General features: G+C 45.2%; 1 protein-coding gene across 2 annotated transcripts; it reads left to right on the forward strand.

Annotated features, from left to right (window-relative positions):
- Nucleotides 1-4373: 4373 nt before the first annotated feature.
- FUT10 (fucosyltransferase 10) lies at nucleotides 4374-25422 on the forward strand. Of its 2 annotated transcripts, XR_005225876.2 has the most exons (6): nucleotides 4374-4973; nucleotides 9657-10008; nucleotides 12097-12388; nucleotides 19771-20606; nucleotides 22753-23640; nucleotides 23764-25422. XR_005225876.2 is itself a non-coding variant. In XM_027825494.3 (5 exons), exons 2-5 carry the CDS (start codon nucleotides 9928-9930, stop codon nucleotides 22972-22974), a joined length of 1431 nt encoding a protein of 476 aa, XP_027681295.2. In that variant the 5' UTR covers nucleotides 4374-4973; nucleotides 9657-9927; the 3' UTR covers nucleotides 22975-23733. The 2 variants fall into 2 exon arrangements, 1 of the variants encoding a protein (XP_027681295.2); XM_027825494.3 differs by lacking the exon at nucleotides 23764-25422 and having other exon boundaries at nucleotides 22753-23733.
- Nucleotides 25423-26113: the final 691 nt, after the last annotated feature.

The following is a 26113-nucleotide window of genomic DNA, read 5'->3' on the forward strand; positions in this document are numbered from 1 at the left end:
TTAATGACAATACAAGGCGTAGCGCAATGGAGACTCTGGGCCCTTGGTTCCATTCCAAGCTCTGCCACTGAACTAATGCACATCCTTGGTCAGATTACTTGTGCCTTTGTTTCCCCTCCCATTCTTCATCTGTCTTGTCTATTTAGGCTGCAAGTGCTCTGGCCATAGATTCTCTCTCACACTGGGTTTGTACATCACATAGAACAATGGAGTGCTCATCTCAGTAGGTGCCTATAGGCATGACTGTAATACAAATAATATAATGTAGTAAGGGACTAACCAGAGTAATGTAAAGAAAGGCTGTTCTGAACTATAGGATTATGAATAGACACACAAAGAAAACAGAACAGTATACAAAATGGGAGAGTGGATAACCTGAAATAGCTAAAATAATTGTTACAAAATGCAGCATATAAAATAATAAAACATGAACTCCAGAAAAACAAGAGATAAAAGTTATAGACAGCACTGAGAAAATGTAACATACGCTGGAAGAGAGTTATACAAGGGATGGAGAAAAATTTCCATCATGCAACTGACATGACACAGTCAAGAGAAATGGAACATAACCATGGGGAAGCATACAAAAGCACATAGAAATGCAGAAGGGGAAAAATGAGCACAAGCAAAATAATTCTTGGTTTTTAGACAAAACTTAACAAGAGAAATATAAAGAAAATATAAAGCAAAATAGAAGTAGAGATATTGAATCATGCAATGATGTTATTGGGCCAGATCCTGAGCTATGCTGCTTTACATCAGCTGAGGATCTGGCTCATTACACTTTGGGATAACGAAAGATGACACATTCAATGACATTTCAAGATCAAAAATGAATGACGTGAAGAAGATAAAGGTAATAGATCTTACATTGAGGGAAAGGCAGCGGAAAATATAAGGAGGATATGGATATGGAACCATAGAAATTAAATTAGAATATTACTACATCATCCAGTTTTTCTCTGCCAATACCATTGCTTCCTACAGTATGTTTCCTATTTTAGAAATCCTAAGCAAAGGGGTTTCCACCACTTCCCTGGGGAGACTATTCTACAGCCTCATGTACCACTTTGTCAAGCTTTTCAGGATGCTTGGACCACATTTTCTTTTTCTTAATTGCACCCCTCTGTTAGGGAGCTTATTCCTTCACCTGCTTACTTCCCTGGTCCTTCTCGCATGAACAGAGAGCAACAATCCCCGAAGTCTGAAGGTGCAAACAATTCAATGTTTATTGGGGTGAACTTTCAGCAAGCGATGATTCCAATTTCCTTCCTTAGTGTCCCCCTTCCCAGCTCTGACACCACAGAGCCTTACCTGTGTCCCTGTCCCTGTTCCCATTCCCCATTCCCATTCCCCCCTTTAGCAAAACATAATTCCAATTCCCCCACCCCCATTCCCTGTTCCCATTCGCCCTCTTACTTCCTGATTGACTGCAGATTATATAGTAAAACTTGAGTTCTGCTTAGCTATACCTTAACCAATCATTTTCCTGAAATTTAACTAACCAATCCTAACATATTGTACCATGATTATTAAACCAATTATATCCCACCACCTTAATTGGTTTACACCCAACAAAATTAATTATACAGCAGACAGAAACAATCACAGAACCAGACAGAGATTATACAGACAAACAATAGGGAAGTGGAGACTACAATGATAGAACAACAAAGAAATGAGGATTTCACATCCCAGCTATTGATAAGTGAGTTCTTGCCAGACAGGATGCTGTCAAACTAAGTTTTCTTTAAATCTTCTAGGCTCTTCCCTTTCTCTTGAGGTGACAGGAATACAATCCTGTCCTGATAATGCCTAACAGCCCAATAGCACCTTATTTCAATGTGACTAGTTTGGAATGTAAGGATGTGACCCTACACTTCCCAGCCTATGGCTGTCCCTGCTGCTTAGCCAAACGTCTTAGCCTAAGAACACGGCCTTAGACTATCATAGTGAGAGAAGGCCTATAAACAAGCAGACTGTGATTTTGATTCTTGTTTTGTACCTCTATAACTATCTAAGTGATAAGAATACACCTAAATTCTTAAACTATAGACCTTTGCAGACAGGCCTGAATATCTATATCCTAACACCCTCACACTCAGTTATACCCTCATCTCTCACATTAATTTGAATCTACCACTGCAGGTTTTTACTGGGAATTGAGGGATATAGCGTCTAACCATGATGTTTATTCTTTCTTGATCATTCTGCTTCCAGCAGAACTAACTCCCCGTGATGCTGAGCGTGTTGTATATAATGCATACTTTGCTCACGTCTATACAATCATTGCTAAATGTTTTATGTTGTGCAAACTGGTCAGCTGACAGGCTGCAGTAGCAGCTTAATTCCTCTGGACGGCACAGCTGGACTACCCACATATCCACTTTCTCTTTCCAGACTCTATAATGGTATGACACCATATCACTATCAGCATTAACTACAAGGGATACTCTGTCCAGAATGAATGTTGTCATAGAATATCAGGGTTGGAAGGGACCTCAGGAGGTCATCTCGTCCAACCCCCTGCTCAAAACAGGACCAATCCCCAATTTTTGCCCCAGATCCCTAAATGGCCCCCTCAATGATTGAACTCACAACAACCCTGGGTTTAGCAGACCAATGCTCAAACCACTGAGCTATCCCTCCCCGTTGTCAGACTAGGAAATATGGGGAGGTGTTATTTAAGAAGCAAAACACTGACAGTCTCATGACCATCTAGCTGCATCTAATCTAAAGCCCTTGAAATCAATGTGACCTTCATTGACTTCAGTGGACTTTGAATCCGCCCCTAAATTCTAATTCTGTCTGCTGCACCCTGGACTACTCATCGTATTCAAAAATCACGAGAGATTTAAAAATCATGAGATTTAAAACAAATTTTGAGTTCATTTTATTTGTCTTCTGTTCCTGAGCATTTAGGGTGCACTCGGATCATATTTTCACTCTCCGCAACCATGAAGGTTAGGAACTTACTGAAAAAAACCATGAAAGCTGAGATTTCCAGCCAATAACAGGACTCCGGGAGCAGGGTCCTTAAGAAAAACACCAAGTATTTCAGTCACATGATAAATTTGTGAAAGGTAGCACCACAGACTGGGAACAAACAATGGAGAGGTGCGCTGATGTTATTCAGACTCTTAAAATATGTCCTAATAGTCCGGTGGCAATTATGGTGTGCATAATAATGGCACCCAGAAGCCCCAAGAGAAGACAGAGCTCCATTGTGGTAGGAACTATCCATACACGTAGCAAGACAAGCTCTGTCCCAGAGAGCTTACAGTCAAAACAGATAAGACAAAGGGTAGAAGGGGAAAAAGAGGCAGAGAGAGAGGAAGTGAATTTTTGAAGGCCACATAGCTGGTCAGAGGCAGAGCTGGGAATAGACTATAGGCTTCCTGGCTCCTAGTCCAGTGCTCTAGCCACTAGACCCCATCTGAGAATCTATATATATCTTGTGGTTATTGCATGCTCTATGCCATGCAGTAGATGACTGACAGGAACATTATAAATGATGCTGGCACTGTTTGCTATACCACATCGCCACAAGCTCTATCTAAAACCAGGTGGGGTAAGCAGCATGCACCATCCAATTAACATTAGATTTCATAAGTTAATGCTCTGCCCTACAACAATGTCCATGTCTATTCATACAGTTCTATAGCCAGTCCTTAAAAATGCCTCTGCTGGGGTAAGCTGTCATTTATACCCTTCCATTCCCCTCTTATAGTGATCCTGTCTCCCTCCCTGTCTCCATCCCCACCTTCCTTTCCCAAACCATCCATGTTCCCCTACTATCTCTCCCACCTCCCCAACACTACCAGCCCCCCCAAGTCCCACCCAAACTCTTCTGCACACTTTTAAACTGCTCTGCCATTCCAGTCTCCTCCGCCATAGCCCATGAATCTTCCCTTCCACTAGTACCCGTTTCTCCATTCTCCTCCATCACTGACCCCCTCTCCCCCACATTAATTACATCACACACAGGCTGGGCTCATCTTGGGCCATCAGTTGCAGAACAAGACACCTATATTCTGGGGGAGCAGAGAATTCTAATTTCCCCCCAAACACAATCCACTTGCCCCTTTGATGTTCCAGGCATAAAACATGAGATTTTTCTAATTTATACAAAAGAAACCTGACTCGGGCCAAAGTAACCTGCTTTCAAAAACAAGCACATCTTTAATCCAAATAATGGAAGCAGCTTCCATAAGCTTCTTCGACCCAGAGGGCCTGAGTCCACTTTGCCTGTGTGTGGCACTTCCACCTACACAGAGTGCTAGCCGCTTGGAATGGTCCTGCTTTACATTCACTTTGCACAGGAGCAGAGAGATGCCCATGCAGAGAGATGCAGCAGGCAAGAGAGAATCAGCCTCGCCATTTTTATACTCCACATGTCAACTTTATTTCCAAGTGACACATCTGATATCAGACTTCGCCAAGTGGATGCATTTTAGCCGGCCCTTGGCTGGAGAAGCACAGAGCTCACCGCACACTCCAAACTTTTATGACGCATTTCTTTTTACAACTGAACAGCCCTCCTCTGGCAGAACACAGTGAATCTAAGTCCCGTTAGGAGAGCGGGACTGGCTACAATAACTGCACTGTTATAAAAAAAAAAGAAGTCAGCACAGAGAACAGATTTTTGCTGAGATCTCCTTGTCAGAGACTTCCAGGAAGCGCAATCTTCACAAAAATGATAGCACAATTAATGTAGTTAGTTTTCCTTTGCAGAACATTCAGGACCTAGGAAAGATTGGATTCCAATCCTGGCTGAAGCTCTGCTTGGCAATAGGACTCGTGAAACTATGGATACTGGATTCCCAGGAACTCAGAGGGATTCTCTGCATATTTATTTTGCTAAGAGAAATATTCTGAGCTCCAGGTTTTTATCCTGATCTCGAACAGCTGCACAAACTGAAAGTAAAAAGAGCATAGCAACAATGGCCTAAGAGCCCCGCAGTTTTCCTGAGGTAAGGGGAAAAATCATCACTGGTGTGGATTTCTTGGTTATCTAACAGCATAGGATGCAGTGATGCTGAGAAAGATGCAAAGAGCTGTCTGCAACCCATAAAGGGCTGAGATGGAGAATGGGATCAGTAAACCCTAGAGCCTTTGATTGCTGTTATGAACTGTTTAAGCAGATGTAGTTGGATGTTGGAAAACAAATAATCTGTGCGTTGCTGGGCTGTACAGTCTGGCATTTTGAATGAGGTTTCCAAAATGCATTTGTGTGAATTTAAATGAGGTTGTTTCGCTCCATAGGAGACTAAAAGTTTGTAATGTATTTCAGTCATTGCTCAAATCCCAAACATCTCCACCCATTTTGAAATTCGTGGACAGTCCTGATAGTCATAGGTGGCCAGCTAAGCTTTCAAAACAACTAGGGGTGCTACCATAAAACAAATATTTACTGTTACCACTATTTGAAAGTTCTGAACTTACTTTGGGCATTGCAAATTCAGTATGCTGGCAGTGCATCAGCACATGATCCTGTAATATCATCACCGACGGCAGACACAACATGCCAATATGTGGAGAAAGTAAATGTCACCCCCATCCTCCAAAATTAGCAACTCTAACCTAATTTCTGGCTGGAAATTTTTACTCAATCAGATTCTTAGTTTTGATCTAAGCATGAAAAGAAATGGTCCATTGTATTAAAGGCACTGAACTGAGTTCTGTTGTGCTCTGGATGTAGATATTCTGGGTTTACACCAGTCTAACAGAAGGTAGAATTTGGCCCACTATATATGTGCACTATGTTTCCTGTGCACTTCAAGCACTGCAGTGAACCACCAGAACACATGGCTTGATTTCCAAAAGTGCTGAGCACCTAGGCCGTATTGCCAACCCCAAAGCATTCAAAACTCATGAGACAGGCCTAAAAAAAATACATTTTGTGTTCTTTGTCTTCTGGTTTCTCAGCTTTCAGAGTGGACTCATGTTTTCAAAATCTTCTCCGCAGTGATAAAGATTATTTGAAACCTAAGTTTTTAAAAACAGAAGCTGAGATTGGCATGTATTCATGTGACGTCGGGAGCTGCGGCTTTAATAAAAATGTCAAATCCATGAGGCATGTAATAAACATCCAGTGTTGCTCAGCAGCCAGCGGCTCACACAGAATAACAGGAGCTGTTGAGGCACTGAGCACATTTGAAAAAGGCTGGTTCATTTAGGTACCTAAATGGGAGCTCAGCTCTTCTGACAATCTGGCCCTTACTATTGTGAGACGAAGCACAGAGCTATGAATGCCCCAAAGGAGTTAGGCATCCATGTTCCAGTTTCGGGCACCACTGACATGCAAACAACTCCAGCTAAAATGCTATAGGTGCCTAACCTCCCTCAGCTCCTCAGTTCCTTAGGCACTTACGTTTCTGCCTCTGAGCATGTGCGTTGCTGCCTCCCTGTGGGTGTCTGGGTGCTTAGCTCCCATCTAAGCCTCCGAGAGATTCACAAACCGGGGCCGCCTACTGGATCGGGTCTCTGAGGCAAGTTCACGGTGATGACAAACCCTTATAACATTTAACCCCGTGGTTAGGGTACTCACCTGGCAGTCTTACCATGCCACCCTTATTGCTCCACTGTGGCTAGGCGGCGCTGCCTTCAGAGCTGGGTGCGGAGCCAGCAGCTGCTTCTCTCTGCTCTTCCTTCAGAGCTCACCCCACCCCAAATACATTCTGTGCCCCCCAGTCTGAGAACTGAAAACAGCGGTGCGAGCAGCATGGCAGGGGACAGCGAGCAGCGCCTGTGCGAACATGAGCAGCCCGGTGGCGGGAGCCCTTCCTGATTGGGGTAGGGTGGCTATAGGGGGGCTAAGGCAAATTTTGGGGTGACTATAGCCCCACAAGTCCCCCCTAGTACTGCCCCTGTTGGTGTGGACCCTGAGTCGCTGTAGATTGAATAGGCCCCCATCCAACCCGAACTAGATGTGTACACCTCCATCAAAGTCCTGCATGGGCTGGAGCCATTACACCTCCTTGCTTGGTGCTGTTGGTGACAGTGAAGGCTTCTGAAGAGTCAGCACACTCCATCACCCTGGCCACCGTGGAATAAGTGGATAACAGCAATCATGTTCTCCAGGCCACTAAATGTATGAAGGAGTTTCCATAGGCCCTAGCGATTCATTGTGTCAGAGGCCTTGATCAGGTAGTTAAAGTCCCCCGACTCGGGAGGAAATTCTATATTCAGTGCTGGGTTTGAATGGTGTGTGGTAAATAATGTCTAAGGCCACATATTGAATGACGATAATAGAGTTATTGAACAACTACCTATTCACTGAAGGAGGCTGGGTCCCGTGGAAAAGTAGCATGTGATCATGTAATTAAAGACTGTTTCATAAAATACATGCAAGTAAGGGAGCTGCATTAAGTTTGCACAGGCAGCCTTAATTCTGGCATTTCCTAACTTTAGAGTGCTGAACTTTGTAATGTTAATATGCTTTGAATGTAGTGTTTTTGGATGTTTTATATTAATATTAACTGTTGTGCACAATGAAAATATTAATGAGGAATTCATTTGAATGTGTATTGTTAACAAACAGAAAGGTACAAAAAGTCTAACGCACTCAAGAGTAAGCAGGTATGGTACCTTTGTAAGCAGATATGGTTGAAGACATTTTGCTTTCCGTCTCATATCTCAAATATAAAATTATTGGACCACTTAAATATTAATCTTAGTATATGAAATACGTAAGGCTTGATCTACCAGCGGAACTCCTGGTGTAATTTGCCTCCAACAGCTTTGAAACCTTCTAGTTTCCCATTCATCACAATGCGGAGATGTGTGTCCTCTGGCTCAGTCTGGTACCATGCAGGAGATCCAGCATTAGCAAAATGGCATCTCTCACTGCCATTGAAACAGGGACAGGGATGACTTAACTGTTTCCATAGTTCATTTCTTAAAGACGCATAGGCCGAATCCTGGTCCTGTGTCATGTGGTAATAAGAGGCCATGGCCCAATAGAGCCTTGGGACCCAGATGTGTATTATTTGAACTGGGGCAATGCATTGTAAGTGAAAGGGGACTTCTCTGTTCAATTTAAACAAATGTTTAAGTCTGGACAGTGGGGTTATTTTTGTGCATGCTTCGTAGCTACTTTCCATATATCTTCCATAATTCATTCTAGGCCAGACTTGCAGACACGCTGGATCCAGGCAAAGCAACTGGGACTGAACTGTTAGTTTGGTCCTGTATTTCAGATCTTTTTGGGAGTTACAAAATACAGGCCTTACACCTCCTGCCGTGCACCTTGTGCAGCCAGTGGCCCTGGAAAGTTTTTAGTAATTGGGGTGCTGAAAGCCAGCCCCGTTACACCTTTCTGCCCCCCCCCGGCCTCCCTGAGCTGAGGCTGGGAGCAGGGCTGTGTCTCTGGGAGTGGGGGACCCGGACAAGGGGTAAGGGGGCCAAGGCCACAGCTGGGGGTGGGCGTGGGGCCAGGAGCAGAGCCTCGGGCAGGGGCCAGCAGCCAGGACACCACGTGCGGGTCCAAGAGCAGAGCCCCAGCTGTGGGGCCAGCTGTGGGGCTCTGGGAGAGGAGCCCTGGGAGCAGGGGACCAGGTGCAGGGCGGGCCTCGGGAGAGGAGACCTGGGAGTGGGGGGTGGGGCGGGGCCAGGCACAGGGCCAGCGGCCAGGGAGTGGGGCGCAGGAACAGAGCCCTGGGCGCGGGGCCAGGAGCGGGGCTGGCAGCCGGGACCGGAGTCCCATATGAGGGGTTGAGGGGTGGAGTGCGGGCGGAGGGCCGGGAGCAGGGCATAGGCATGGGAAACACCCCCAGTTTTATACATGGAGCCAGTGGCTGGGGAGCGGGGCATGGGGCCGGCCCCCGGGACCGGAGCCAGGGAGTGGATCCCTGGGTGTGGGGTCAGTGGCCCCGCATACAACCTGGGAGTGCTACAGCACCCCCCGCACCCCTACTTCCCACGCCGATGTGTGCAGCCCATTATACCATGCAAAGGGCATGTAAAACACGCCTACATCAGCAGGCTAATATTTCAGCCCTATGCTGCACAGATGTAGAACATGGTGGCAAACTCATTGGGCAACATTTGCTGCTGCTGCAACTAGCTTCTGTGGGGCACAGTTGAGAGGGGGAGTCACAAAGGAGCCGGTCGCAGCTCCACGGTTCTAAGGCCAGTTTGAGGCCAGCCAGGCATAGATTAGAGCAACCTAGTGGGTGCTCTAATCCTTTCCAGCTGGTGATGTCCACAAGGGGGTCTCTAGGCACTGTCTTGATAGCAAGGACGAGTAATAATAAATGGTTTCTGATGGGGCGGATAGAGGTATTTCTCACTCTTGTTATTAGACCGAGTTCTCAGACTCATAAGTGTTAGGTAAATTGTCAGGCTCTGATCATTTACACCTGTGTACAGTGAGTGCAAATCAGAATCCTCTGCTCAGCGACACAGGTGTTTTTACAGGTATTTTACACCCATTTTTCACAAGGGTCAATGCCTAGGAGGTTCATGTCAGTGGAGAATCAGCCCTGTCTAGGTTGTTAGTGTGCTTAGCAGGCCTGGCTTCTATCTGGAACGTACGTAGTAATGGTATCAGCTAAGTGCATCTCAGTGTTCCACTTGGTACTAATTTTAACTGCACTTCTGTTGACAGCACATATGTTTCTAATATTTGCCCCTTCACTCTGTGTTTGATTTAGCCAGTCCATCCACCTCCAAGGTATCTTTGGTTCAAAACGCTGCTCTGATGTCTACAGAAGAACACAGTCCTGTCTAGACATTGAACCAAACAATTCCAAACAAGGAATACAGTCCTTGATGGAGCCTCCTTCTGAGCAGCTGTGGCCATTGAGAAAAACAGTGACAGAATGGGAAAGCACAGCAGGAATGACTGAAGCTGTAGGAGGAGCTGGTATCCCTGATAACAGGCCTTGACCACCACTTGGCACTCTGTGGGCCTGGCAGCACAGCATGATTAGAATTGGAAGGAAGAAACTTTGGGCATCTTTATTCTGCTTTACGGCCTTCTTTTTTCTTCTTGTTACACTCCAGGTACAGTTAACCCTCGGATTGGGTAGCTGAAGAGTTCTAGTCGTGGAAGGGAGGGAAAAGAGATGCATGTGGTTGCACTCCAACTGTTACCTAATTCCGGCAGGACAAAGATGTCATTAAAGGCCCTAAATATTTTCATTAATAAATAACACTTTAAGAAGAATCTTTGTAAAGAATTTCTACTAGTTGTGGACTTCACTGAGAGCACAGGGCTAGAGGGAAAAGGTAAATGAATTAATAACTTCCTTACAAAATAAGGAGAAAAGACAAAACCCAAAGGCAAAAAATCAATGTGGGTAATAAGGGCTTAGAAAACTTTTAGTAATACTAATCGTATATGAAAAATGAAAACAAAAGTCCACAATTACTTCAAAGTCTGATCTTTCTCCTTTTTTTAAATTATTATTTATAGGCATTCATCAGTAGCCCTTCTCCTCCAGACAAATGAAATTTTGATGCATCTTTAAAGATGTCTAAAATCATTAATAATTTTGGACAGAGCTACTGACTGCAAACTGTGGCCAGGAAGCCCTGAGACAGCTGACAGAGTTGAGAAAGTGTTCTCAGAGCTGGGCGTCTCCTGGAGCATTGTCTCCAACGCATTGTCCTTTGATCATAATATCACAAAACTCCTAAATCCCAGCTGTTTGGACCTGCAGCCATTCCATAGTAGCCCGGGACTTGTCTGGCCACGTGTTCAATACTTGGGAAAGTATAGACCACCAGGGAAACCTAGGCGCTGCCACGAATGGTGATGGTGACTCAGTAAGTGGCATTCTTCCTTCCAAGTCTGTACTGACCCAATGGCCATTTATGGTGGTAGGAAGCACAGCGTCAGGCCAGCAAAAAAGTCTGATATGAAAGATAAATATGTTCTTCTTTTTCCATAATATATAAATAAGCATACCCATTGCAGAGTATATTTAATTAGCATATGTTTGGGCAGAAGAAAACAGGCCTATTCCTCCTGCGGTATCTTCAGGGCAGTTTCTCCTCTTCCCCTGGAGGAGGCTGGGGCTTCATTTCGCCTTTCCCACCCCAGAATTGTCCTTTGTCCTGCATTTTGGTGATCTTCTTCTCCTGAAGTCTGAGCCCCTCCTCCCCAGCCCCCAGGGTCTCTCTCTGTCTGCTGTGTGCCCACTTACTTCCACCCAGAGCAGCTGGGAGGAGAGCAGTGGGACTTGGCTCTGCCCCACAGCATGCCAGCCAGCACAGCTGAACCAGCTTGGAGGTATCTTAATTTGCTGCTGTTTTAGACCAGACTGGCCTTTATTAATAGATAGCAACCATGGCTCATGTAAGTCAGTCTTGGCTTGCTGACAAGACTCCTCTAGACTGCAATCTCAATAGCTCCCACAAGCTAAGTGGGTTCATTTGGTCCAGCCAGGAGTTGGATGATATAATCATAGATATCAGAGTGTAACCCTCCCCCCTGCCCCCAACCATTAAGCATTCATCCTTCGCCCTGCACAGAAAGAACCATTTACAGTGTGCAACGTAACAAGAAGGTTTTAGTGATCCTACAAAACCCGGGGCAATTTTGTGTATTTTTGAGCGCCTCTTCTCTTGTATTTTCACTGTTTACTGACACCTCACTTTTCTAGAGCATGCCTGTAACAGGCAGGGCTTGGATGACCAGATGTCCTGTTTTTAAAGGGACAGTCCCGTTTTTTGGGACTTTTTCTTATATAGGTGCCAATTACCCCCCATCCCCTGCCCCGTTTTTTCACAGTTGCTATCTGGTAACCCTAGGCAGGGCTAATTTTAAAAATGGGCCTTCCTCCATTTTGTAAGTCTTTATGAGACAGTCAGCAGAAGGTATATTATAAACTACAGTGCCCTCACCTGTTTCAAGGTGAATAAATTACTTTGTCTACTTAAATTCCCTTTACAGTTTCAAATGGGTATAGTATTTTTCACTTCTATGCTAAAACAGCCATGAAGTGCTGCTTAATGCTACTAAACAGCTGCCAAAGTCTCCCAAGAGATGGCTGCATTTCACTGACAAACACAAGGAAATTAGCATCTGCTAGCCAAACTGTATGTCCCTGGCCATGCAAGTTATGATGTATGTGTTTTTCTCCAAAGGTGGTTCTTGAACTGGGCAAGTCTGAAAGGAAGATAAAAGTCTCCAGTTTACAAGATGGTTCATTAAAACTGGAGGAGCAGCGGAAACATGCATATCAGTTTTTTAATAAACAGGAACTCTACAGCTATACCAGGAGAGTTTTAGATGCGGACAGATACCCTATCCTGCTCTGGTGGTCCCCGCTGACTGGCGAGACTGGGAGGTTAGGTCAGTGTGGACAGGATGTCTGTTTCTTTACTATCAAGAGGATCTACCAGCATAATCACATGACAAAAGCCTTTCTCTTCTATGGTAAGGAACTGAGTCATTTTAAATGAGTGAGTTCCCTCCCCTCTGCTATTTCTCTGTTATAGATCAAGTACCGAGCAACTGTAACCCTCCACAGCGGAAGTTGTTAAAGTCTGTCTGGTGACAAAGTGCACCAGCAAGTATCTCCACTTGCACCTAAAGTGTAGTTCTACTCTGAAAAGTGATCCTGGGAAATGACAGTGTGGAATTACTTGTGCATTGTCTCTGGCTGACTTCTAGATCAAATGTGCTCGGTTTACATGTGACCTGGACATTCTTCTCCCTGCCCGCCCTGAAAAGCCAGCCTCAGATCTGAGAGTCAAGCTTGTTTCTTTCCTAGCCTCGCCAATTTGTCTTATGTGATAACAGCCCCATTCCCTTCCATGCCAAAGGGGTAACTAGTTGACTGTGAGTGGAACTCAGTAAACAGTTACCATTGACGATGCCCAAAGAGTAGAATCTACCTCTCTCTCTGAGCAGTGTTGGCTTTGCAGGGTAGCAGAAGTCAAAAGCAGAAATAACATTTTTGTCACTAACGTAAGCAGATATAACTCGAAGTGCATCAGTTAAGAAGCTGCAATTTTTACAGAGTTTCTTTTTAGAGAAAAACTGCATTTTATGCATTCAGTGCGAGGAAGATTTTTTTATTCTCTGACTGTAAGCAGCCATCAACTAAAATGTCTGATATTAGAAGATTATTTCTGGGTTCAGTACCTTGATTCATTAGCTTAGAGGGGCACATGTGTTTTATTTTTTTTTTAAACAAAATGTGAACCACAGGAAACAAATGGCTTTTGATAATCAGTGAGCTTTATTTAACACTGAACTGCAAACTTCCCACCTCTTCCATTCTGAGAGCTCTAAATTACACCCAATTCCAAAGGGTAAGTAGGTCAGTTTAGTTTATTAGTGAGCCTGTGCTGAAGCATGAATGGGAAGAAAAAATAGCAAAGGAATCAAAAGCTGACCCATTTTAAATAAAAGGAAACCAAAGCTTACATCACATGGTACTATAAAGTCTGTGATATTTCTGGCCTATGACAGTGCTTCTGTTTGCCACCCCCAGCTCTAGCAGAAGTACAATTTGCTCATTGTACCAAACTTGAGGAAATGATTAAATAAACTTAATTAAACTGGAATGAATATATTAGCAAAAAGACCCTCCAAGTACTTTTTTTTAATTACAATGACAGTGCACATTTTGAAACCTTTTGAAAGGCAAATTCAAAAATGTTAGTTTTTAAGATAGCAGGGAATGATCTATCACTGCCAGTAAAGGCAGACTCAAAGCTCGTATATTATATTAAATGCGAAAAAGAAACCCTATATTATGCAAGGCTGTTACATATTTAAACACAGCAAAGTTAAGGAATGCATAAAGCAAGCTCTCATATTAGCATTAACTTGCCTTTATTGTACATTATGGATAAGCTTTTCAGAAGGTCAGCCATCTCCTGGAGGGTGCAGTTTGCTCCTGTGAAGTTTGCACCTGCCATTGTCTTATGGGTGGAGATCTGGGTATTTGCATCTCAAGATCTCAACCTGTGGGCCACTTGCGGCCCAATCAGCACTGAGCTGCGGCCCACGTGACATCCTCAGGGCCATACGGGTAGTATTGGATGTGGCCCACAATGGTAAATAGGTTGAGAACCATTGCCCTAGATACCTGCCAGGGAATTGCATCCCCAAGGGAGAAGCTTCCCTGCTCTGCCTCTGAAATTTTTGCCTATGGATATTCAGAAGGTTTCGTGCCTTAAAGTAAAAGAAGAAGGTGCTTTTCGGTGGAATTGTTTTACTAGCAATACTTGCTTTTGTTTATGGCGAATCATCCCTGTTTACTTTCCCAGGCATCCTGTGTGGGTGATGTCTCTACAGAGGCACTGCTGACCTGTCATTTTTCTTCTTTGAAAAGTATCACACAGAGGCCCATCCTCTCCTCAGAGTTCAGGGTTCTGTTCAAAGGTGAAGTGTTGCCTCCAACAGTGGATTTTACTCCTGCCCTTGGGAAGGTTTCCAGGCAGTTCCTTTTTAAAAACTGGGATCACAGCATTTACATTTGCAGGGAGAGCTCCTGCTTCCTCTGGATTTAGGAGCCAACTAAGAGTATGTCTCCACTGCAGTCAGAGATGTGATTGAAGCTAGGGTAGCCATTCTGCCTAGCTTTAATCTAGCTAGAATGACAAAAATAGCGGTATAGATGTGGGGGCATGGACCCTAGCATGGGTTAATAATGTGACTATGTACCTAGGGTCCCATGTGTGCTGAAACCCGTGCTGTTGCATTTACATTGCTATTTTTAGCCACACTAGTGCAAGGAAAGCTAGCTCAGGTATATCTCTCTTAGCTTCCATCACACCCTGGATTGCAGTGGAGACAAACCCTCAGAAGGTTCTGCCAGGAGCCAAGGCAGCAGCTGCTAGCAGTGAACCTCTTCGCAGGGGATGGTGTCCCAACTATCAAAGCTGCAGACATGAGAATTTGAAGGGTACGTCTACACGACAGTCATGGAGTGTGATTGCAGCTGATGCAAAGCCCGGCTTGACAAAGCCCTGGCTGGGATGATTTAGCTGGTGTTGGTCCTGCTTTAAGCAGGGGGTTGGACTAGATGACCTCCTGAGGTCTCTTCCAACCCTGATCTTCTATGATTCTATGATGTGGACATGCTCAAACCAGCTTTAATCCAGCTGGCTTGAACACTGGAGCAGAGAAACCAGGCAGTGCATGCTCAGTATAGGCTGGCCATGCAGCTTCACTGCTCTAGTAGCTGAGCTAGGTAGATGAAATCTACCTCGGGTATGTCTGCAGAAGCTGAAATCGCACCCTGTGACTGCAGTGTACACATACCTTAAGAGCCAGGGGAGTACTACCCTCTCTACCCCTGGGAGATGAGACCCTGCGTGCAAGGTGCTTTCAAAGGAGCAGAGCCTTTTCACATCCCCCATTCCCCTCTGTACTTTGCCACGTATCACAGGTTTCCTAATTAATACTTTGGAGACTATAATTATGAGCGCTTTCCATCAAAAAGTTGGAGTGTGCTAATAAAGTTTGCGGATGATACAAAGCTGGGAGGTATTGCCAATTTAGAGAAGGACCGGGATATCGTACAGGAGGATTTGGATGACCTTGTAAACTGGAGTAATAGTAATAAGATGAAATTTAATAGAGAGAAGTGTAAGGTCATGCATGTAGGGATTAATAACAAGAATTTTAGTTATAAGCTGGGGATGCATCAATTAGAAGTAATGGAGGAGGAGAAGGACTTTGGAGTATTGGTGGATCACAGGTTGACTATGAGCCGCCAATGTGATATGGCCATGAATAAAGCTAATGCGGTCTTGGGATGTATCAGGCGAGGTATTTCCAGTAGAGATAAAGAGGTGTTAGTACCGTTATACAAGGCATTGGTGAGACCTCACCTGGAATACTGTGTGCAGTTCTGGTCTCCCTTGTTTAAGAAGGATGAATTCAAACTGAAACAGGTACAGAGAAGGGCTACTAGGATGATCCGAGGAATGGAAAACCTGTCTTATGAAAGGAGATTCAAGGAGCTTGGCTTGTTTAGCCTAACCAAAAGAAGGCTGAGGTGAGATATGATTGCTCTCTATAAATATATCAGAGGGATAAATACCGGAGAGGGAGAGGAATTATTTAAGCTCAGTACCAATGTGGACACAAGAACAAATGGATATAAACTGTCCATCAGGAAGTTTAGACTTGAAATTAGATGAAGGTTTCTAACCACTGGAGGAGTGAAGTTCTGGAACAGCCTTCCAAGGGAAACAGTGGGGGCAAAAGACCTATCTGGCTTCAAGATTAAACTCGATAAATTTATGGAGGAGAAGGTATGATGGGATAACATGATTTTGGCAATTAATTGATCTTTAACCATTCATGGTAAATAGTCCCAATGGCCTGTGATGGGATGTTAGATGGGGTGGGATCTGAGTTATTACAGAGAATTCTTTCCTGGGTATCTGGCTGGTGAATCTTGCCCACATGCTCAGGGTTCAGCTGATAGCCATATTTGGGGTCGGGAAGGAATTTTCCTCCAGGGCAGATTGGAAGAGGCCCTGGGGGTTTTTCACCTTCCTCTGCAGCATGGGGCACGGGTCACTTGCTGGAGGATTCTCTGCACCTTGAAGTCTTTAAACCATGATTTGAGGACTTCAATAGCTCAGACATAGGTGAGAGGTTTATTGCAGGAGTGGGTGGGTGAGATTCGGTGGCCTGCATTGTGTGGGAGGTCAGACTAGATGATCATAATGGTCCCTTCTGACCTTAATATCTATGAATCTTGTTCCACCTTCTTTATCTCATCATAATCTTATTAATTCCCCTTTGTTCCACAGTGGCAGGTACTGTCATCATCTCTTTAATCCTTAAAATCTCTTTGTCTACCAGCTAGACCAAGATTAAGTGTGTGGTATTGGAATCATTTTAGGGCTTTTACCTCGACTGCGTATTTCTACAGGCTTCCCTTTGCCCAATCCTCCTCTTCTCAGTTAGTCAGTTTCACACTCCCATTTACAGTCCCTCATCTCACTCTGCTTTCTTGCATCCTCTCTGTAGTCTCGTTTTTCTTGACACCTCCTCCAAGAGGAAGTGTACATGTAAAAGTTAGGGAAGTCAAGGTTACTCTGAAGTCTGTGGTATTTCACTATCCTCTACTCTTTATCTCTTCCTAACACCACTTAAAAGCATGTTTTAAAAAGAAAATAGCCCTCATGAGCTACTGTTCTAATAATTCACCTCCACTGCTAGCAGCTCACATCGCAATAACACAGCGAAAACAGAAAAAACAAGGATCATTTTCCTATATGCTGTATGATGCCTCATCATGGGAACATACAGTCACCACACAGAATCACATGTAAAAAGAAGAGGATACAGAATGCTTTAACTCCCCCAAATACCATCCGTTGTCCTTTATGACTCTTGCACTAGTGGTATTAGGATTTTATATCTCCACCCATCATTGTAGGAGCTGGTGGATTGAAGGGAGTGTCATTCTTATGATGGGAAGTCTTTTCCAAAGAATTAGATCTTGCTGCATTTCCTAAAGATGGTCAGACTTTGGCTTTGCTTGATGACCTCTGAAAGTTTGTTGCATGGCCAGATGCCCTTGATCGAGAATAATGATTAAAATATCATATCCAAACTACTGTACTAGCATTTAAACTACAATCAAATAATATATACCGTAGTCCCCAGCCAATAAATTGTCCTGATATAATTTTTGTAAGCACTTTGCAGTTAATCCCAAGACAAAAATCACAGACTAATCAAATGAACTTCACACAAAAAGTACTGGAGCTACAGCAGTGGTTCTCAAACTAGGGCCGCTGCTTGTTCAGGGAAAGCCCCTCACTGGCCGGGCCGGTTTGTTTACCTGCCGTGTCCGCAGGTTCATAGAATCATAGAATATCAGGGTTGGAAGGGACCTCAGGAGGTCATCTAGTCCAACCCCCTGCTCAAAGCAGGACCAACCCCCCAATTTTTGCCCCAGATCCCTAAATAGCCCCCTCAAGGATTGAACTCACAACCCTGGGTTTAGCAGGCCAATGCTCAAAGCACTGAGCTATCCCTCTCCCCCAGTTATCCCTCCCTCGCCACTCCAGGCCAATGGGGGCTGCGGGAAGTGGCATGGGCCGAGGGATGTGCTGGCCGCCCTTCCTGCAGCCCCCATTGGCCTGGAGCGGTGAACCGTGGCCAGTAGGAGCTGCGATCAGCCGAACCTGCGGACGCGGCAGGTAAACAAAGCAGCCCGGCCCGCTGGGGGCTTTCCCTGAACAAGTGGCGGCCCTAATTTGAGAACCACTGAGCTACAGTGTATGATTTACCACCATGCTCTGGCTGCTTTGGGCCACTCTAGTGATGCAAAGCAGCCAAAAACCCAGTCTAAGGGGACAGTTGAACAGCCAAGTTTACGGCTACTTTGCATTGCTGGAGTGGTCTGAGTGAATCTGTCCCAAATATCCATTTGTCTGGTTTAATTCTCTTACCTGTTATAACACCTTGATATTTGGTTACTAAAGCTTTTTGGAATAATGTCTTTCTTTTTCTTATCCGGGGAGGGGAGTGGAAGCAAGGTTACTTTAAAGGTAAATGGGCACAAGCTCCGATAAGCATGTGTAATTATTGCGGTTACTGTGTACCCCAAACCTCTAGGGGTGCAACTAGCATGCCTCATGTACCCCATTTTGAAGGCAAGCACAGTAGGTGCTTCAGCAGGTAGGTCTTGTAGGCGCTAGCCCTGGTGGGTCCCAATAGCCAATCAGACACATGGCTAAGGAAGGGCTACTAGGGCTGGCAGGAAAGGAGAAAGGTCGCCGATACCCTGGATACAGAAGCTTAGTTACAGTTCGAAGTGAGCAATAGTGGTTCTCGTTTGGGCCCCTGGGGCAGTCCAATTGAGAGGCAGGGCACTTCAGGCCTAGTGCCTGGGGTGCCCTCTCCAGTCTAATCTGTACTCAAGCAAATAAACATCTGCAGGCTTCCAAGCCAGACTCAGTTAGTGTCTCTCATTGGGGGTCCCCTTTGCACTGGCTCCCTGCCCAGCTGCTGCTGCTTGCCCAAAAGCCCCACAGAGACCTGCACCCAGCTCTGATGTCCAGCAGTCACAGCCTGTCCATTTGCGGCACAGTTCCCGAGGCTTCTCTCCAGCTTCTTGCTGCTAAGTGGCTCCCACTCCTAAGTCCCAGAGAGGGCCCTGCCACATCCTCATTCAGGACCTTACCTGGCCAGGGGAAGGGGATGTACAGTGAGGAGGAGGCTGATGGGAGTTGAAGTCCCTAGCTTTGCAGATCCATCACACATGATTCATCTTAATGGTTAACTCATATTCTCCAAGGCCCATAATCTGAGAATTTGGTTACATGAGAACGTGTGGTACAGATCCCCACATCCCCACACTGGTGTTTATTGTTGTGCGGTAATTGTTGGTTTCATAATTATGACTATTGTATCTGGAATTTTATTTTGACTCTGTGGCCCTTCGTTCCAGAGAAGGAAGCAATCCTATTATTTCGAAGTGTCTTACAACAATTAAAAATAATAATGAGTCCACTAAAATGCAAAATTAACACAACCCTTTTTGGCCTAACTGTAAGCTAAAACGCTGCTATTCCATTACAGAGTTTACTGGAAATATTAAGAGGCCAGTTGTGCCACCTTTACTTATGGTGAGTAGTACCTTACTACAGGACTAGTCCTTTTGCAGTCAACAGAACCTTACTACACATACAATCGTATTCATTGTGAGTAAGAGTGGCACAGGTAGGCCCGAAGTAAATAACAAGGGCCTTTTACAGTGATTTAAATATATATATTTTTCCTAGTTCAATATATTAAGGATCTGGCTAGTAACATTATTTGTGTTTGTCTAGGTACTGACTTTAATATAGATAGCTTACCCCTCCCTCGTAAACGCCATCACGACTGGGCCCTTTTCCATGAAGAGTCGCCCAAAAACAACTACAAGCTCTTCCACAAACCTACCATCACCTTGTTCAACCATACAGCTACCTTCAGTCGCCACTCCCATCTGCCGCTGACTACTCAGTATCTAGAGGGCATAGAGGTCATAAAGTCTCTGAGATACATGGTTCCGCTGCAAAAGAAGAATAGCTTGAGAAAAGGACTTGCACCGCTTGTGTATGTGCAGTCCGATTGCGACCCTCCTTCAGACCGGGACAGCTACGTGCGTGAGCTGATGAGCTACATCCAGGTGGACTCCTATGGTGAATGCTTGCATAACAGAGACCTTCCTCAGCACCTCAAAAACCCAGCCTCCATGGACGATGGTAACTTCTATAGAATACTTGCTCAGTACAAATTCATTCTGGCTTTTGAAAATGCAGTCTGCGAGGATTACATCACTGAAAAACTCTGGAGGCCCCTCAAGTTGGGAGTGGTACCAGTGTACTATGGGTCTCCCAGCATTACGGACTGGCTTCCTAGCAATAAGAGTGCAATCCTTGTAACAAGATTTTCACATCCCAGAGAGCTGGCACACTACATCAAGGCACTGGACACAAATGACCAAGAGTACGAGGCCTACCTAGAATGGAAACTGAAAGGGGCCATCTCCAATCAACGACTGCTCACTGCTATCCGAGAACGCAAATGGGGAGTCCAGGATATCACGCAGGACAATTATATTGATGTGTTTGAGTGCATGGTGTGTAATAGGGTGTGGGAAAACATCAGAAGGCAGGAAAAGGTACTCATAACTCTAATTGTGTTTGGGGTTGTTTTCTTTTAAATATAGCTAGCTTTGGTGAACAGAATCTGACTGATCTTCCAACAGGGCTAAAACTCCCGTGCCATGCTGACATACGCAGACCGATATACACTTTATTTAGAGAACACTGCCTCGTAATTTCATCAGTTATGATCATGAGGGGCCACTTGTTAGGGTCAGAGAGTAGTTCTATCTCCTTGGCCTCTCTCCTGGGATTACTAGTTGTGGTGGATTTTTCTGATAGGGACACAGCACACCTGGAATTAGACTGAAACCACAAACTCATGTCATGTCTCCCTCAATCATCGTGCAGTAAAGCTGGGCAGCCACCTTTTCAAAAGTGGCCACTGATTGTAGATTCCACAGAAGTTTAGGTGCCCAATTTCAAGCACCAAGAACGGAGGTACCCAAAATCTATTTTCAATTTTTTCCCCCTTGGTCCTTTATCAATATGAATTGAATTATTTTTACATCTGCTTATCCAAATCAGGAACTGTGCTCACATTTACATTATCACACAAGCTGGCTTGGGACATCTCCTCTGCTCTTTTCTACTGTGGCAGTCTGAACTGTAGTGCTTTCTCATCAACCAGCAAGGGGAGACAGAAAACTCTTAGGAAGATGAACTGTACTCATATGCAAAATGGCACTAAGAATACTCAAGTTGTTTTCAGCTACTTGTCTGTTGCTCATTAGTTAAAGGGGATTAAAAATTTTGCCATGCAAATTATTGAGCATTTAGCTTATCTAGGATCCTCAATTCAATGGAGCCTTTAACTGATTGCAAATTTCAGATCAAACAACTTCTTTTTTGCTTAACCATGCAAGTGGAGGAAGCAGGTGTAGGAGAGAGTAACTATAGAACTGAAAGCTGAGATTCTCCTCATTCCCACATTGCTGGGTCTCCCTAATCAAGGAGGCTTCCAGGACCAAAAGGCCCGCTGAGTTCACCAGTGCCCGCTTCATAGCTCCTATCACACAATGCATATATATTGAAATGATAACAAGTAATTGCTAAACTCTTAGAGTCAGAATCTCAGCTGGTATACATCAGCGCCGCTCTGTGGAAGTCAAGAGAACATCACCAATTTATACGAGCTGAGGCTTTGGCTATTATTCTCTAGGAATCTGATCCTGATCCATTGAAATCAGTGGGAGCTTTGCTAATGACTTCAATGAGCATAGGATCAGACCCCAGAGCAGGGATTAGAATATTTTGCTGAAATGACTCAGTGGATTGGTAGCTACATAGAACCTTTCGCAGTTAGGTTATCAGTTCAGTGCAGCCCAATTCTGTCTCATCTGGGAGCTTTTACCATCTGGTTTCTTTTTTCGGTGGCCTATATGAAAAGTAAGTTGGTTTCAGTCCAGTTCCCAGTGAAGAGATGTCTCCCTTCTGAAAATCAGCGCCATGACTACCACTCTCGTGGATGTGAGAGAGACAAGGAGGTAATATCTTTTACTGGACCAACTTCTGTTGGTGGAAGAGACAAGCGTTTGAGCTTACACAGTGTCCTGAAGAAGAGTTCTGGGAAGCTCGAAAGCCTCTATCTTCCACCAACAGAGGCTGGTCCAATAAAAGGACCAACCAGCTTGTGTCTCTCATATCCCAACATGGCTACAAAGACACTGCAAACAACTCATGTAGATGGGCAGGGAAACCAATCTACGCTTTCACTCTCCAGGGCAGGGTTAAGGTACATTGTGCAGGGCAGGGTAGGGAAGCTTTCAGTTTCACTGCATGTGCGGTGCCCATTCTATCAAAGCAGCAGGCAGGATACAGTCCAGAACGTGAACTTCACAAAGAGGTGTTCCTACGGTGCAAGAAACAGTGAAATATGCTTTCACCGAGAAAGAGAATTTGAGAGGAGAAGAATTCGGGAGGGATATTTCAGTGGTTTGAGCATTGGCCTGCTAAAACCCAGGGTTGTGAGTTCAATCCTTGAGGGGCCCATTTAGGGATCTGGGGCAAAAATTGGGGATTGGTCCTGTTTTGAGCAGGGGGTTGGACTAGGTGACCTCCTGAGGTCCCTTCCAACCCTGATATTCTATGATTCTAATCACTGCAGCTATCCATGACCTGGAGTCTAATTAAACCCTTCCTGTGTTTCTCCTCCATTGCCAGGGATTGTCACCCAGGACATGGAACGCACAAGTTAACCACCTGAGCTGCCCGAAACCTGAGGCTTTGTTCTCCTCTCCAAACATACGCTGGACATCTCTGCGAGAGATGTGGATACCAAGCTTTGAACAATCCAAGAAAGAAGCCCAAGCACTGAGACAGCTGGTGGAAAGGAATATGAATTTTACAGCTCAGGAATTTTGGACACTTGTATTCAAAGAATAAACACGACAGGCTATCACACAGAGCGAGCTCCCCAAAGGAGTGCGCTTTGTAATATTCTTTTGCACACTGCCTTAACATCTGTAGGTCAATAAGTACAGGAAGGAGTTAAATTGTCCTGTAAGATAGACTGCAGTAGGTACAGTACTCAGTAAGTACTGATAAACTACAGAATTACCCGAGCGGTTTTTTAAAAACTATATTTTTATACTAATTGTCGTTAGCTTGGACATTTGAGCATTAAGACCCCTACTAAGGAAGGTGCTCAATGCACATGCCTGATTTTAAGCCTATGAGTAGTCCCAGTGAAGCTAATGGGACCACAGTCACTTGCTTAGTAACAGGCCCTTCCTTGCAGAATCAGGCCCTTCGCCTTCTCTGACCCAAGCTCCCACATCCCTGGGTTGACATCCACAGGCTATGGAAGAGTTTATACAATCACATTGGTGTGACCTCTGTGGCAGCGTGCCTTTGAGACAGGTGTAGCGATCAGGCTTGCTGCTGAGTATGTCTGTTTATCATCAGTCCCCTTGGCATTCACAGGTTTAGTTGAGACTTGGCAAGCTAAGACGTCCTGAGGCTGAGAAGGAATGTAAAATGCATCAGTATTTAGCACTGGGAAATTCCAGCTGCTGCTTCCTGGGGACGGAAAGAATGAAAATGTGCTGGGTAAGCTTTAACAACCATCTCCTTTTGAAAACATAGAACCATATGAATTTTTGCCCTCCAGGAGGGTCACTCCAGATTAAATAATTCTGTTTATTCTGTAGTAATCTATTTTCTTTCACGTAGACAATAATAGCCGCACAAAGGTGAAAGGATGCGATTGGCTGAAGCAGGGATTAAATGAAGGGCCTGATCCTGCTGCAAAGCCGTCCCTATGTCGACGCTCGAAATGCTACAGCGGCACAGCTGCAGCAGAGCTGTCGCAGAGTCAAAGGGCCCAGCCCGCTATAGGAGCCAACCCATGAGGCATATCGGATATCAGTGGGTATGTCTACACTGCAAAAATAACCCCCCCAACCAAAACTGTGCGATGAGTCTCAGAGCCTGAGTCAACCGCGGGACTTGCACTACCGGGCTCAAAATAGCGGAGAAGGCGTTCCCGCTCAGTCTGCAGCCAGTCTGTGAGACCAGCCCAAGTGGGAACATCCACGCTACTATTTTTAGCCCTGTTGCATGAGCTCAAGTCAGTTGACTCAGGCTCAGACTGGCTGCCTTGTTTTTGGTTTGCAGTGTAGACATACCCTGACATGCAATCTTCAGAAAAATAGCCTGTTTTACCTTTTAACATAACACCAAGAGCTGTAAAATATTGCGCGCTCTCTCTCTCTCTCTCTCTCTCTCTCTCTCTCTCTCTCTCTCTTAAGAAGCTGTGAAGAGGGTTGATGCTGGAATGATCGGGCCATCTGAGAGCGATGAACTAAGCATAAAGTAGGAGAACAATGGAGCGACTAACTTAGAAATCTTACACTGAATCAATGACTAAGAAAGTAATTAAAGACATACAATATAAGAATTACTGTGTTCATTTCAGTGCAGCGTGGGCCCTGGTCACACTGCTGGTGCATGACTGGGCTCTCTCTTGCACACAGGATGCTGAGATGGGGTGGCACCCGTTGGAAATTCAGCCAAATACGTACTCAGGCGAGGCATTAGAGAAGGTTGCCGAGGGATCTTGAAGGCTGTAGGTGCTGCATACTTGCCATGTGTGTGATGCCTTTTACCAGTCATCTGCCCTGTGTCTGCCTTCCAAGAAATATGGTGATACAATGCGTGGTCTCCCAGCTGCCTTTCTGACAGTGGATTGGGAAGAACAGCACATGGGGCATCTCTGTTTGGGCCTTAAAACATCGACTGTCCACCCCAACACACTCCTTCCATCTGCTGTCCTGAGCAATTAAGTATAGCATGTGGATTCAGCTACTTCTCCACAGAAGTGCAAAGCAAATGGTCATGTCTAGAGAGTAGCCCTGTGTAATACATCTTCAGATCCGGCCGCATGCTTTACTCTATGTAATTATTATACTTCATATATCAAACTAAACAGTGTAAAATAAATATTTTCCAAATTAAAAAAAAAGTCCTCAAAAGTAACCCCCCATCTCTTACTGGGCCAAATTTTATAATATTTTTATCTAACAGCCATCTTTGTAGGAAACCAAACATTACAAAAATAATGTAGCATCACTAAAGCTTAGACATATACAGAAGGGGTAGGAGGAAGAGCAATGTTATGATAAAGTTCTAACTGCCCTACATTTTCTGCTGAATGGTTTTTAAAACTACTGATCTCTTGCTTCCCGGAATCTGTGTAAATATGTCTACTAAACACAGTTTTAAATGACTGTAATGTAGTTGGTTTGCTCATCTCTTAATATGCTCCTTTAAAAAAAAAAAGGCATTATTTACATTCGGCATCTGGAATATCTGGGAAGTTTTTTCATCTAGCATGTGTACATATTACATACAAAACACTTTATTAAAAGAATATTAAAGTTGCAAAGTCAAGCATGACCATATTACAGGGATGGGCAAACTTTTTGGCCCGAGGGCCACATCTGGGTGGGGAAATTGTATGCTGGGGCAGGGGGTGGTGTGTGGGAGGGAGTGTGGGGTGCAGGAGGGGTGTGGGTGCTGGAGGTGCCTCAGGGCAGGGGGTTAGGGGCTCAGGGCAGGATGTTGGGGTGCAGAAGGGGTGTGGCAGGGGGCTCAGGGAAGGGGGTTGGGAACTCAGAGTAGGGGGTTGGGGTGCAGGAGGGGTGCGGCAGGGGGCTCAAGGCAGGGGGTTGGAGACTCTGGGTTGAGGGTTAGGGGCTCAGGGCAGTGGGTTGGGGTGCAAGAGGGGTTCAGGGTGCAGGCTCTGGCCCAGCGCTGCTTACCTCGAGCGGCTCCAGGGTGGCAGCGGTGCGCAGCAGGGCTAAGGCAGGCTTCCTGCCTACCCTGGCCCCGCGCTGCTCCCAGAAGGGGCCAGCATGTCAGGCAGTGGCTCCTGGGGGTGGGGTGGGGCAGGCGGCTCCGCTGCGCGCTGCCCTCGCCTGCATGTACCACCCCTAAAGCTCCCATTGGCTGTGGTTCCCCGTTCCTGGCCAATGGGAGCGGTGGGAGGTGGTGCCTGCAGGCGAGGGCAACGCATGGAGCC

The sequence above is a fragment of the Chelonia mydas genome, chromosome 5 (genome assembly GCF_015237465.2).
Source record: "Chelonia mydas isolate rCheMyd1 chromosome 5, rCheMyd1.pri.v2, whole genome shotgun sequence".
NCBI classification, from domain to species: domain Eukaryota; kingdom Metazoa; phylum Chordata; order Testudines; family Cheloniidae; genus Chelonia; species Chelonia mydas.

Excerpts from the sequence above, each read along its gene's own strand:
- FUT10 (XM_027825494.3), top strand. The coding sequence starts at position 9,928 with ATGATTAGAATTGGAAGGAAGAAACTTTGGGCATCTTTATTCTGCTTT. Across the intron at positions 10,009-12,096 it reads TTCTTCTTGTTACACTCCAG|GTGGTTCTTGAACTGGGCAA; the intron begins GTACAGTTAACC and ends TTTTCTCCAAAG. Across the intron at positions 12,389-19,770 it reads AAAAGCCTTTCTCTTCTATG|GTACTGACTTTAATATAGAT; the intron begins GTAAGGAACTGA and ends GTGTTTGTCTAG.